This window comes from Lithobates pipiens, unplaced genomic scaffold (assembly GCF_037356315.1).
Source record: "Lithobates pipiens isolate NorthernLeopardFrog02 unplaced genomic scaffold, aLitPip1_a1.2 Scaffold_23, whole genome shotgun sequence".
Lineage (NCBI taxonomy): Eukaryota > Metazoa > Chordata > Amphibia > Anura > Ranidae > Lithobates > Lithobates pipiens.
Window position 1 is genome coordinate 153,101,831 of NW_027507785.1, and position 14,002 is coordinate 153,115,832.

A 14,002-nucleotide genomic window follows, 5' to 3' on the forward strand; every position below is an offset into this window, starting at 1 on the left:
TTCGGCCCCTTTACTTTCAGTGCAGCAAACTCACTCCAGAAGTTCAGCGAGGATCTCTGAATGATCCAATGTTGTCCTAAATGACTGATGGTGATAAATAGAATCCACCTGTTTGTAATCAAGTCTCTGTATGCACCTGCTCTGTGATAATCTCAGGGTTCTGTTGAAAGCGCAGAGAGCATCATGAAGACCAAGGAACACACCAGGCAGGTCCGTAATACTGTTGTGGAGAAGTTTAAAGCCGGATTTGGATATAAAAAGATTTCCCCAAGCTTTAAACATCCCAAGGAGCACTGTGCAAGCGATCATTTTGAAATGGGAGTATCAGACCACTGCAAATCTACCAAGACCTGGCCGTCCCTCTAAACTTTCAGCTCAGACAAGGAGAAGACTGATCAGAGATGCAGCCAAGAGGCCCATGATCACTCTGGATGAACTGCAGAGAACTACAGCTGAGGTGGGAGAGTCTGTCCATAGGACAACAATCAGTCGTACACTGCACAAATCTGGCCTTTATGGAAGAGTGGCAAGAAGAAAGCCATTTCTCAAAGATATCCATAAAAAGTCTCGTCTAAAGTTTGCCACAAGCCACCTGGGAGACACACCAAACATGTGGAAGAAGGTGCTCTGGTCAGATGAAACCAAAAATCTAACTTTTTTCCCCACAATGCAAAACAATATGTTTGGCGTAAAAGCAACACAGCTCATCACCCTCAACACACCATCCCCACTGTCAAACATGGTGGTGGCAGCATCATGGTTTGGGCCTGCTTTTCTTCAGCAGGGACAGGGAAGATGGTTAAAATTGAGGGGAAGATGGATGCAGCCAAATACAGGACCATTCTGGATGAAAACCTGTTGGAGTCTGCAAAAGACCTGAAACTGGGATGGAGATTTATCTTCCAACAAGACAATGATCCCAAACATACAGCAAAATCTACAAAGGAATGGTTCACAAATAAACGTATCCAGGTGTTAGAATGGCCAAGTCAAAGTCCAGACCTGAATCCAATCGAGAATCTGTGGAAAGCTGAAACTGCTGTTCACAAACGCTCTCCATCCAACCTCACTGAGCTCGAGCTGTTTTGCAAGGAAGAATGGGCAAGAATTTCAGTCTCTCAATGTGCAAAACAGAGAGACATACCCCAAGCGACTTGCAGCTATAATCGCAGCAAAAGGTGGCTCTACAAAGTATTAACGCAAGGGGGCCGAATAATTTTGCATGCCCCAATTTTCAAAAATCCAATAGATTTCGTTCCACTTCACAATTGTGTCCCACTTGTTGGTGATTCTTCGATAGAGATAGAGATAGACACACACTCTTTTTCACACCCTTCTTCCACAGTTTTTTTTTTTTCAAAACTCCCTTCTCCCCCTTTTTCAAATTATCTTTTTATTCACTCATTCCTTTTTATGCCACACAGCATTTGGCAGGCGCTTGATACACGCACCATCTGTATAATTTACCCTCATACAGTGATAATCGACCTGGTCTCGGGGTCTGTTTCCCAGCCTGGCTTCTGAACGGCTACTCCCCACTTCAGTCCCAGGTGAGGCTATTTACACCAGACTACCTTTCAACACCACTCTTGGAGCTGAATCTGACGACTGGCAAAAGGCCATGAAATGCTTAGAGTGTTCGCCCAGGGATGCCAAGCCACGCTTGCTCCAATAATTCTAACCAATAACGTTTTCTATTTGTACTTATGTGAATTATGTATTATATATTTTCTAACTTTTTTTTTATCTGTATTCATAAATTTTTCTATTATGAAATGTACTGTGCGTCACACACCATGTTTAGTGAACGTTGCATCAATAAATTAATGTTGAACCCTTTTTATGATTGTATTTCTACATCATAAATGCTTTATTATATATTGAATCATGTTTACTAATATCACCATCATGAATTACCCACTGGGATTGTGACACTCAGTTTTACTTCTATACAAATTATTAAACACACCCACATGCCTCAATTAAAATCCCAATCTACCCCTTTCCCGTTTTTACACGAGTGAGCAGAGAACTCTACACTTGTCACATGAATGAATTGGGAAACTCTGCAGAGAGATTGTGGGAGGGGGTTGAATCGAGATCACAATTTTAACAAATAATCGTGCAGCTCTAGCGCACACGTATAGCTGATTGGACAGAGGGGGAGCCAATCGGCGTGTCCGGCAGACCAGATGTCCACCGGCAACCGTTCCCAGAAGGCAGATTGCCGCTCTGTCAGAAGGAAAGCGAAATCTTGTGTTCCTGCTAAACAGAAACACAGATCTATCTTTGCCCGATCAAACCATCACACACAGTTAGCAAGTACTCCCTAGGGACACCGTTAACATTTTGATCATCCCTGGTGTTTACCCCTTTCCTGTCAGTGTCATTAGTACAGTAACCGTGCATATTGAGCACTGATGACTGTATTAGTGTCATTGGTCCCTAAAGTGTCAAGTGTCAGCTGCAATCCCGCAAGGAAAAAAAAAAAAAAAAAAAAAAAAAAAAAAACACACACACGGATTTTTTTTTTTTTTTTTTTTTTTTAACCAAAAATATGTAGCTGAATACACATTGGCCTAAAGTGATGAAGAACTTGGAGGTTTTACTTTTTTGGGGGGGATATGTATTATAGCAGAAAGTAAAAATTTTTTTAGTTTTCTTCAAAATGGTCGCTCTTTGTTTAGCTCAAAAAAAAAAAAAAAAAAAAAAAAACCTGCAGGAGGTGATAAAATACCACCAAAAGAAAGAACTATTTGTAAGACTTTTTTTTTTTATTTTTTTTATTTGGGTACAGCTCCGGACAACCACACAATTGTCAGTTGTAAGTAACGCAGTGCCGTATCGCAAAAAATGGCCTGGACATGAAGGATGTAAAAACTTCCGGAGCTGAAGTGGTTAAGGCGCAAATTTATAGCTTTTTTGTAATGAGTTTTTCTTGATGTTTGTTTTTCTGTCTCTCACTGTTAAAATAAACCTACCAATAGAATTATAGACTGATCATTTCTTTGTCAGTGGGCAAATGTACAAAATCATCAGGGGGGGTCAGTACTTCCCCCCCCCCCCTTACTGTAAGTAATGGTTTTTGCGTAAAGCAGCCCAAAAAAAATTAATAAAAAAAACACACCTCTTCTCGGGTCACCTACCAGGGCTCCTGGCTCCTCCCCCTTGACCAGTGCCCCCAATAGCAAGCCTTTAGCTATAGGGGCATGGGTGCTAGCGATTATGACACATGACATGCACTGCTTGTTCCATTAAAAAAAAAAAAAATTAAAAAGTATTACATACACTTTTTTTCTGTCCTGTGAGGTCACTGTCAGACCTCTCCACCTCATTATGGTGATTTAGCGAGCCTCCGTGGTTACTATGTAGCAGAGCAGTCGCCTGGCATGGGACCTGGAAGACAGCAGTGAACGTTGTAGCTGGAGAAATGTAACTTTACAAAATAATTTCATATCTAGAGTTCATAATCCTTTTGCTGCGAGAGCCATTTTTTGTGCTCGGTTGCACACATTTAAAAAAATCTCAGGCCTATAAAAGAAAACTAACCTACCTTGTTTCCCCAAAAATCAGACTAGCGCTATTTTCCAGGAGGGATGCAAGCCCTAGTTCAAGGCAATTGTGTGCTTTGAGGAAACGCAGTATAATCGTGTTACTGCGGTGTGCAGTGTGCCGTGTGTGTCTCTAGCAGTGTCAGGTGCCTTTGATACAGCTCAGCTGATCTCCCCACTGGTCTCCTCTTCTCCCGCCTGTCTGAGGGGGATCCCAGCCCCTATCCCTTCGCAGAGCTTCGGCGGGTCACTGAAGGTACAGTGCCGAGCCTCTGCAATCAGGTCATATTGTGTGCTGTATGCAGCATGGATACTCCTGTCTCCACACGGTATTTACAGATCTTTTTTCTTCACATGCTGGCTGTGTGCCCTCTTCCCTGCTTCAAGCATTGCAGAGGGAAGGGTGCTGGGGTCCCTCGCTGGTGGCTGGGAGAGGTGGAGGACAGCTGAGGTGTTTGGCACTGTTAAGTTGCAGGGACACACACATTCTGTACTACTGTAAAAGAAAGGATTTGGGCATTTTAAGTTTGTTCTAACTGGGGTTTTCCTGGCAGGCAGGGACAGAGAGAGTTAAGACCTACCCCAAAAATAAGCCCTACTGGGTCTCGTTGCCAAAATTAATATAAGACCCAGGCTTATTTTTGGGGAAGCACAGTAGTAGAGCTGCACAATTCTGGCTAAAATAAGAGACTGCTGCGCAAATACAGAGTGACATACAATAGAGATATATAAAATGGCATACATTGATTTTTTACTTGTAACATGTAAACAAGTGTCAGAAAAAGGCTTAGTCTTTAAGTGGTTAAAATTACCTTATTTACAGACCGAAGTCCATCCCTTTGATCTGGAATCTCCAAACTACGGCTCCCCAGCTGTTGTGGAACTACATGTCCCATGAGGCACTGTAAAACTGACATTCACAGACATGATGAGAATTGTAGTTCCTGAGTTTGGAGACCCCTGATTAAAAACTAGAGTATGCTGTCCAGATCTGGGCACCAGTCCTCAGGAAGGATGTGCTGGAAATGGAGCCAGTACAAAGAACTAGGACCGAAACAACTAATTAATCGACAACTAATAGATTATGAAAATATTAATCGATTAATTGGCCAGCCAATTAATTGGCCTGTATACAGAATACATTATTTGTTTACATATCAGGTATTACAGTGCAGCACGCATACAGCTCAGTACACCCTCCATACATGTCAATAAGTGCCCAAGAACGTGTGAATGTGTGAGGAGCAATGCCTCATGGGACATGTAGTCCTGGGCAGGAAGTGAGTGGTTCTAAATGCATAAGTTTTCTTTACCTTGCTACAGGGGGCGGCCTATACTATACTTTGCAACTTGCTATTGGGGCACTCTGAAGGCAGGAGGAGCCAAAAGTGTCGGTGGGGGACCCCAGAGGGGGATCCGGGCTGCTCTGTGCAAAACTATTACACAGACAAGGCAATTATAACGTTTGTTTTTTTGTTAAAAAACACAACTTTAAAGACTCAGCATCTGAACCCAGAGAAGATAGAGAATGATAGACTGGAGGTAATAGAAGGGATTACAATTACATTTAAAGTAAAAATGTACCAATATTGTGCATTATATTTAAAATGATCATATCCATGGGGGAACAAAAAAAGAAAAAAAAAAAAAAAAGTCTCAGCCTTTAGTACTATTTTAACATTAAATATTTATATCACCCTACATATAGCTTTATGTCTGACTCCTAGTTATAATGCCCGACAGAAAAAATGAAGCCCTTACAGTAGCGATTATCTGCTCTTTTTGTACTATAAAAAAAAGGGCCAAATTTTAGCTTAACTGCCATTATGAATAAGAAAGAATAATCGCAGCTGATGAAGTCACGTGACCCGTGACGAACACGTGCGGGACACAGCAACCAGGAAGTGACGTAGACTGAGCCCGCAGCTCGTTTATACACTGCTTGTACAGACTGAGTATTTTTAAACTGTTTTAATAACAATAAACCTGTTGAAGCACTTTACACTATGGAGTACTCTTCCTCCATCTCTGCTTAAACCCATGTATATGCCATACCACTGAGGAACCCTGACTGCAATACCACAGAGGAAACCCCCTTAAAGGGACCATATCATTGGTCAGGACCTGGGCAACCCACATTAAAAGGGAAAACTCGGCTAAAAAGGATCCCAAAAAGCTCTCTATATATACGCTGTTACCTTACAGCGTTAAGGTAAGGGGACATCCATTACTGGTATATACGGGACCACCAAGGCCATATCCCCTTCCGCCAGCACCACTGCCCTTCCCATTGCAAAAGCTCCACATCGTATATCTTGTTGAAGAAGTCACACCCAATGCAATTTTAAGAATAATCGCAGCACTTTGCACTGAAAACGGACTTTGTGTCTGATACACATATTTTTTGTCACTTAATTATCATTTATGTTTGAAGGTTTGCCTATGTGCACCACAGCAGAACACTTGCACTTTATGCGATTTTAGGATCGCAACACGCTGCACTTTTAAATGTTATATTGTGTTTTTTCTTTTTTCTTGTTTTTATTGTTTCACGGTTTCATGTTGTAGATTTTACACTAATAGCAACGAGCATTATTGTTTTATCAGCCACAGCGGCACATTGGAATATTTGCACTTTTATGCGACTACAGGATCGCAACACGTTGCACTTTGGATTGTATATGAATTTTCACTATTTTATGTATTTATGTTGTGGACTATTAGTAGAAATGAGTGTTGCTGTTTAAACTAGTCACATAGACATACCCAGACCTGTATTGTTTACTGGATATCCCCCCATTGCGAATTTTATATACTGCTTTTATCAATAGATATATCCTCTTTGTGTACAGCGCACCACTACCTTTCTTATTCATTATTCCCCAGGGTTCAGATATTCCCCTTTCAGTGTGTGCAGCAGTACCCCATCTCCCTCTATTTCCCTGACGTGGCGCAGCAATACTTCTTTTCCACTTAACTGCCATTATGTTACTAATCGTCTTAGGCCTGGTTCACACCTATGTGTTTGATGCTTTTGGCAGAAACACATGACAGTTCACTTACCTGCAAGGCAAAGGCATAATGAGCTAGTGAGCTGGTATGCATAGCATACTAGCTCATTATGAATAACTTACCTGAGAACGAAACCCCCGAAGTGGTCCTCCGTCTATTCCTGGAATGAATATTGCCGATAGCCAAGGAATCTTATGTTCTGCCCAAGCTAGAACACGATTTACCTCTTTTTGGGCTGCACCTAGTGATTGATGCAAGCCCCAGCCGTGGCATTGTCGGACTGAATCCTGACAGGACAATCCCTTAGTCTGACCGTCCAAGACTTTAGGTCCAGACGTACTGCTCAAATCTCCAAAATGTTGATATGCAAGATCTTCTCTAACTTGGACCATCTCCCCTGGACAGAATCTTCTTCCAGGACTGCTCCCCCCAGCCTAGAAGGCTGGCATCTGTTGTCACTACTTTCCAGGAAACTGGTAGAAACAATTTTCAATTTTGGAGGTTGCTGGATATCAACCACCAATTTAGGCTCTGACATACTTGGGAGCCAAGCGTATTGGAAAATCCAAGGCCTGAACCTTTTTGTTCCAGGCCAACAGGATGGTGCTTTGAAGCAGTCTTGAGTGAAACTGCGCGTAAGGGACAGCCTCAAGGGAGGCCACCAGTTTCCCCAACAATCTCATGCACAACCGAATGGAAGGATTTTTCTTTTCTTTGACATGCTGAATTAGTCCTATCATGGAACCCATTCTTGTCTGTACAGTATTTATGACCAGCCCCAAGTACTGTAATCTCCTTGATGGTTTTAAGGAGGATTTTTGTAGGTTGAGTATCCAACCCAGAGATTCCAGGTAGTTAACAGCTGGGATCAGACTCTGGTTTAGACCGGAGACTGAATGATCCATTAAAAGTAGATCGTCTAAATAGGCTAGGACCATTAAGCCTTGAGCCCTTAATCTGGCTAAAGGAGGTGCCAGAATTTTTGAGAACACCCATGGTGCAGTGGCTAGGCCCAATGGCAGGGCCACTAACTGAAAATTATGATTTTCTATTTCGAAGCGCAGAAATGTCTGGTGAGCGGAATATCGATAGAAGCCAAAAAAACTCACCTCCTTGCCGGATGGAAACAACCGATCGGATTGACTTAATGCGAAAGGATCGGATGTTTAAGTGCCGATTCAGATCTAGAATGGGTCTTACCTCTCCATTTGGTTTTGGAACCATGAAAAGGTTTGCATAAAAACCTATGCCCTGTTCCACTAATGGAACCTCTGATGTCACGACTGGGATAATAGATAATCCATATCTATAAAGTGAGACTTCTTTTTCTCTGGATCCTTGGGAACATCGGACCTTAGAAAACAAGGCAACGGAATCTCTTGGAACTCTAGTTTGTAACCTAGAGAAACTGCACAAGCCACCCATCTGTCTTGATGCCCCTGGCACAGGTCAGGCCGCATGTTTAAAAAAAAAAAAAAAAAAAAAGAAGGAGAAACGTTTGAACCTCTTTACTGGTGAAAGAGAGCTTTTCCCATTAGAGATCCTTTGGATGTATTTTTACAGATAGTCTCCAAATATAAAATAAATTCACCATGAAAAGGTAAACTGGCTAAGAGCTTTTTACATGGTGCTTCAGCTGACCAATTTTTCAGCCATAGAACTCAGCCAGAATGCACCAGTCTAAGCACAAGCCGTAAATCTTTCATAGCATCTACTGTGAAACAGTGTGTCTGATAAACCAGCCCATTGTTGGGCCTGCTGATTGAGGAGATACTTAAAATTCTGCCTAGACTGTTCCTTAATGGACTGGGATACACGAATTGCAGCAAGAACCGGCTGCGCTACTGAACTTGCTACAGACATATTGCTTTTAGAAAGAGGTTCCAACTTTTTATCTCTTGGATCCTTTAACATCAGCGCATTATCCACTGGACATATGATATTCTTGTTCACTGAGGCGATTGCAGCATCAATTGCCCCCGTCCCCCTGCCCCTTTGGAGGAGAATATTGGTTTATCCGGATGTTCCCATTCAGAATACATAAGCTTCTTTAGCCATGAATGAATAGGAAAAGCATCCCCAGATGGGGGGAGGTTTAAATGATCCCAAATTAGAGGTGGGTTCCTCAAGAGCCTCGCTGCAGGCAGCAAAAAGGTTGAACAAACCAATCTACCAACCTGTCTTGTGATGCTACTCCTTCTATATTAGGATCCTCGGAAGAGGATAAATATCTTCCAAATCTTCGGGAAAATCTACCTGATCCCCAGCCTCCTACACCTCAATAAGAGGGTCCTAAGCACTAGATGGGGGATATGCTTGTGTGATAAATACAGGGACTGAAGTGTCTTGTGCAGCTGCAACAACAGTTTCCCATGGCGGCTCAATCTGACCAGCCGCATCACTCTCAAAGGAGGATGACATTCTTTTGGAAATTAATTTAGTTTGTTGTGAAACCATTGACCCTTGAGTCCTTAGAGGAGTTCCTGGTCCCTTTACCACAAAGCAGAGGCACTACCAGCAAAAGAATGTACACCTCTAGGTTATAGTGCAGCGCTATTAGCTGCTATTAATACCTAGCTTGGTAAAAGTATAATGTGTCAAAGGGAATGCCTGTGTCACCAAACCTGAATCCAGCCAACCTGATGCTCATGCGTCCCTCCACAGCCAGAAGTAGCTACACACACAGCGCTTTAACAACTTCCTTCACGCGTGGCCAGCGTCTGATACAGTTGAGCCACGACCCGCACTAATTACAGCCCAACCTTCCTTTCAAAAGGAAAGTGTCTCCCTGTGCGAGTGGCGGACTCAGGCGCCTTGCAAAATAGCTGACATGGCGGCGGCGGATTAAACCCTCCGCTGAGGTCTGTTTTTTTTTTTAAATAGAAAACTGCTTTGGCATACAAGTCCCCCGAAGGGAAGAAAACCAACATTGGGGGCGCAAGAGGAGAACCAGAACCCCCTTTCTTACCAGAGAATCTGCTTGTGGCCAGAGGAGAGGAGAAATGAAGGCTTCTGACAAAGCGCAGTTTTCAGCATCAGGTGAGTGCTCAATACAGTGGTAACACATAGGCATGACAGCATTATAAGACAAAAGGAGAAATTCTTAAGAAAATCTCCACTTACCTTTCCTCGCAGCAGGGTTATCCGAGATAAACCCAAACTTCACCCTTCAGGAACAGGGGAACCTAGAGGTTACTCACAATCCTGGACCTGCAACAGCACCCTGCCAGTAAAAACTTTACGACCTTACTACCAAAAACTACTGGATCCCAGGGTCCAGCTCACTAAAAAAAGACAAGCATTCGCTTCGTTTACAACGGCATTTCTCCATTCAGCCGTCCCGTGAGACGATCGCGGGTATGCTCGCGGCGATCGAGTCCGCGGGACCTGCGACCGGACTCACGGGGGTGGCATTGAAGATTGGATGTACCTGTATGCTAATATGCCTACCCGTGCCATTCTGCTGACGTACATCGGCGTGTGCTGGTCGGGAACCGGTTAAACAGTGTTTGTGTACAGTGTGGTGTCCACTGTGAGGACAAAGCTCTGCATTGTTTACATATGCAGGGCTCCTTCCTCAATGATCAGCAGGTGCCAGTGGACATCTGTTTGCTGGCAACCACTGATTGGCTTCTGCTGTGACTAATCACAGCAGAAGCGGCGTGCCCCCTACAGTATGGGTGTAAATTTTACATGTAGGAGAGAGGTGCCAGAATTGGCATGGATGGCTAGTGGTTAAAGTGGAAGGGCACCAAAACGGCACCCCCCCCCACACAAACCCAAAATAACCACCACCTATTAATATACATTGATAAAAAGGTCCTATGTGTCAGAGTTCCCAAACCCAATCAGTACCAGTGCCGAAAAGGAGCACACTCCAACATGCTGCATCCCCTGGAGTGTGTTTGTATAAAATCACCGCTGTAAAATTAAAATGTGTTTATGAGTGTGTAAAATAGAGTCTGAAAAACTTCTGCACAAATACCATGTGACAAACATTTCCAAAGCTCACCATTTTATTCTCTAGGGCCTCTGCTACAAAAATATATATATCGTTTGGAGCGTCAAGACATTTTCTAGCAAAAAAATTGATTTTTACTTGTAACCAAAGTGTTAGAATAAGGTCTGGACTTAAGCTGAATAATGCCTAAAGTACTCCTTGGATGTTGCGCTTCTCTATGTGGCAAGGCTGTAAAAAAAAAAAAAAAAGTCTCACAAGGGTGTAGTTTCAAGTATACCCATGCCGTGTGTGAGAGACATAACTAGGGATGCAACTAAGGATTATTTTCATAATCGATTAGTTGGCCGATTATTGTTTTGATTAAATTGGTTAATAACCTAAAAAAAAAAAAAAAAGTATTGTGTATGATTTAGTTAATATGTAAAGAAAAAAAAAAGGCAATTTATTCTTAAATATCTCTACGCAGTGGTAAAATAACCAACTATATGGTTAGAGAGCAAAATCTCTAAACCACTCAGAGTAACAGACAGAAGAGATATACTGTATATACTATTAGAGGTTGAATCAGGTAAATATCAGACTCAGATATTTTTTTTGAGAGAAGGTCATGTTAAGAACATGCGTTTGATTTTCAAATCATTAGTGGGGGGGTCAAATTGACGTTCATTTTCAACCACAGAGACAGCAAAATTTTGAAATAATAGAAAGCTGTTTGTTCAAAGGCATTTTCAGACAGCGTGTGATTTTCGTTCAAAAATTACATTCATTTTAAAACAGAATGTTAAAAGCAAGTCAAAATTTCAAACATTCTTTCATTCAGGGAATGTACAAAGATTTTTTATATGAATATTCTCATTTGAAAATTGATCCGTGTGGCCAGCATAAGGCTCAGTACACACCTATGCAGTTTGCTTTTGATCGGTTTCTACACTTTTTGCTGTCCATTAAAGAGGAAGTAAACCCTGATGAGTTTACTTCCTCTTTCATTCCCTGCAAAGGTAAAGCATAATGGACTACTATGCATCGCATAGTAGTCCATTATGTGTCACTTACCTGACACAGGAGCCAGCGTTGTCACCGCTGTCCCCTGTAGTCCGGCGCATCCATCTTCTCGGTGGGGTCTCGCCACTCCGCCGCTGTCATTCGGCGAAGACGTCACTCCCGAGCATGGGAGCCGCCGCGCGCGGCATATTCACCATTGACGGTGCTGCGCTCAGTGCGCCTGCGCGCCGCTGTCTATGGCGCATGCACCATAGACAGTGGTGCTTGTCTTTTGGCAAATATTTCCTAAACCGTATAGGTTTAGGAGAGATTTCTTGGACCTACAGGTAAGCCTTAATCTAGGCTTACCTGTAGGTCAAAGTGTGTTGTAAGGGTTTACAACCACTTTAAGTACAGTATAGAGTTCCCCCAACAGCAAGGTAAAGAAAACTTTTAGCTTTAGAACCACTCACTTCCTGCCCAAGACTACATGAGGCATTGCTCCTCACACATTCACAAGTTCTCAGGCACTTTCTGACATGTATGGATGATGTACTGAGCTGTATTTCCTGATATGTAAACAAATAATTCTGTATGCTGGCCAACTAATCAATTTCATAATCGATTAGTTGTTTTAACCCTAGAAATATATATATATATATATATTTTTAAATCACAACATATCTCTTTTTTTCCAAAGAACTGTGGAGAAGAAGAAGGAAAAAAAAAAAAAAAAAAAAAAATCACCATTTCTCTTACTAAATACCTTGGACTGTCTACATTTCAAAGGGATGTCATGAGGGGGGGGTTGCATTTGAGCTGTCCTGGCTTGTTAGTGTCAAAAGAAACGGGATAGGCCATCAGTACATCGGTGTGATCGGTTTTCAATGATTGGCACCATAGCTTGTAGAATCTATATAATCTTCACATAGACCACATAATAAAACACAAATTTTGGTTATTTTTATCAGATATGCAGCAGTAAAAATGTATGAAGAAAAGTTACTCATTTTATAAACAGAAACAAAGAAAAATGCATTTTGTTTACAAACTTTTTGTATCCCGCTCCAGCAGGCTGCAAAGCCGCAGCCTAACCTCAGTCCACACACAGGGGGGGGGTGTTCACATAGGGAGACCAAATCCAGACTACAATTATCAGTTGCCATGGCAACCTGGGATTTGTCAAGCCCTGTCTAATAGGGACACTAGTTATGGGGGCACCCCAGGATTCCCTCACTTTGGAGGCATTTCCTCACTTCCTGTCTTGCTTAAGAGACAGGAAGTATATGGGAATCTCCCCTGCAGGGGACACATGTTGCAAGAAGGGAGGGGAAGGAAGAGAAGTGTTATCTTACTTTCAACTTTATTTCAAATCTTAACTAGTTTCTGGTATTTTGGGCACATCCTGCGAAACCCCCAAGTTGTCAAATCGTGACATGGCATTTCAAGTTATACATTAGATGATTTCGGTCCCAAAGCAATTTCAAGACAACACATTACGATCTCAGAAAAGCTGTGTTCTCACCTGTCCTGGATTCTCAGCTGCAATCCGTCTCTGCTCACTTTGCAGCAAATCCCTGTAACTGAACTCTGAACAACTCTCATCGGTCGGGTCTGAAAGGGCCAGCTGCAGCCTAACCGTCTCGTCCGCACTTGGCCTTTTTTCCTCTGCTCTGCTCGTGAAGCTAGCCTCCTCGACCTTGGAGGATAAAACGGCTGCTTCACGCTGCGGCCGTTGAGAAGGAGTCTGTTGCAGAGGCCTTGACTGCTGCTGTGTGCCTGTCAATTGAGGCCTAACTGGTTGTGAGCGCTGAGTTGCTGAAAAAGGAGAAGTTTGCTGCTGTTGTTGCTGCTGCTGCTCCACTATCATAGTCCCCGAACTTTCACGCGGCTTCATAGGTGAAAGGCTGACAAATGGCACCCGGCGCGGCTCCGCCATTCCCACAGCACACCAAGGCTTTGTACAGCTGCCCAATGAATTGAACTCTGCACGTGTATCACCAGCTCTTTTATTCCCGCCCACTATCACCACCACGGGCTTGTTTACTGCTCTTGACGGCCAAACTGTTTCGTCCTGTACATGGTGAAAAACTCCTGTAACTCAACCAAGCCGACTAAAGACACCATTTTAAACCCCACATAAATAATAACAAGGCCACATCCCAACTCGCATGCGCCCAAGTGTCGCCTAGTATGGGCGTGAGAAAACGTCATCACGCTGTTCATTAACCTCTCTTTGCATTCGTTCCAAGGCGTTGACGGAACGCACGTTGCGGTGTGACGCCAAAGATGCGTGCGTTGTCCGAGTAACGAGGACGCCGTCTATGAAGGCAATACCGTACAATTAGTAATAGATGAGAATGTACCGAGTCTTCCAGTTGTGGCAACAGCCGGGCGTTTTCTCTGTTATTTGCAGATGTCAAAGTAATAATGAGGATTTATTTGACCACTTCAGCTCCTTAATGTTTTACCCCCTTCCTGACGGATCATTTTTTAG

General features: G+C 42.9%; 1 protein-coding gene across 5 annotated transcripts in view; it reads right to left on the bottom strand.

The window, feature by feature from the left end:
• Positions 1 to 13,702, bottom strand: part of UBN2 (ubinuclein 2) — an 855,287-nt gene extending 841,585 nt beyond the window's left edge. For 2 of the 5 annotated variants that reach the window (XM_077452496.1, XM_077452495.1), the window contains exons 1-2: positions 13,031 to 13,700; positions 3,289 to 3,396 (exon numbers count right to left, since the gene is read on the bottom strand). In XM_077452496.1, the coding sequence (XP_077308622.1) occupies positions 3,289 to 3,396; positions 13,031 to 13,444 (522 nt within the window). In that variant the 5' untranslated portion in view covers positions 13,445 to 13,700. Of the gene's footprint in view, positions 1 to 3,288; positions 3,397 to 13,030 lie in introns of all 5 variants that reach the window. The other 3 variants (XM_077452498.1, XM_077452497.1, XR_013262361.1) reach the window with 2 other exon arrangements.
• Positions 13,703 to 14,002: the final 300 nt, after the last annotated feature.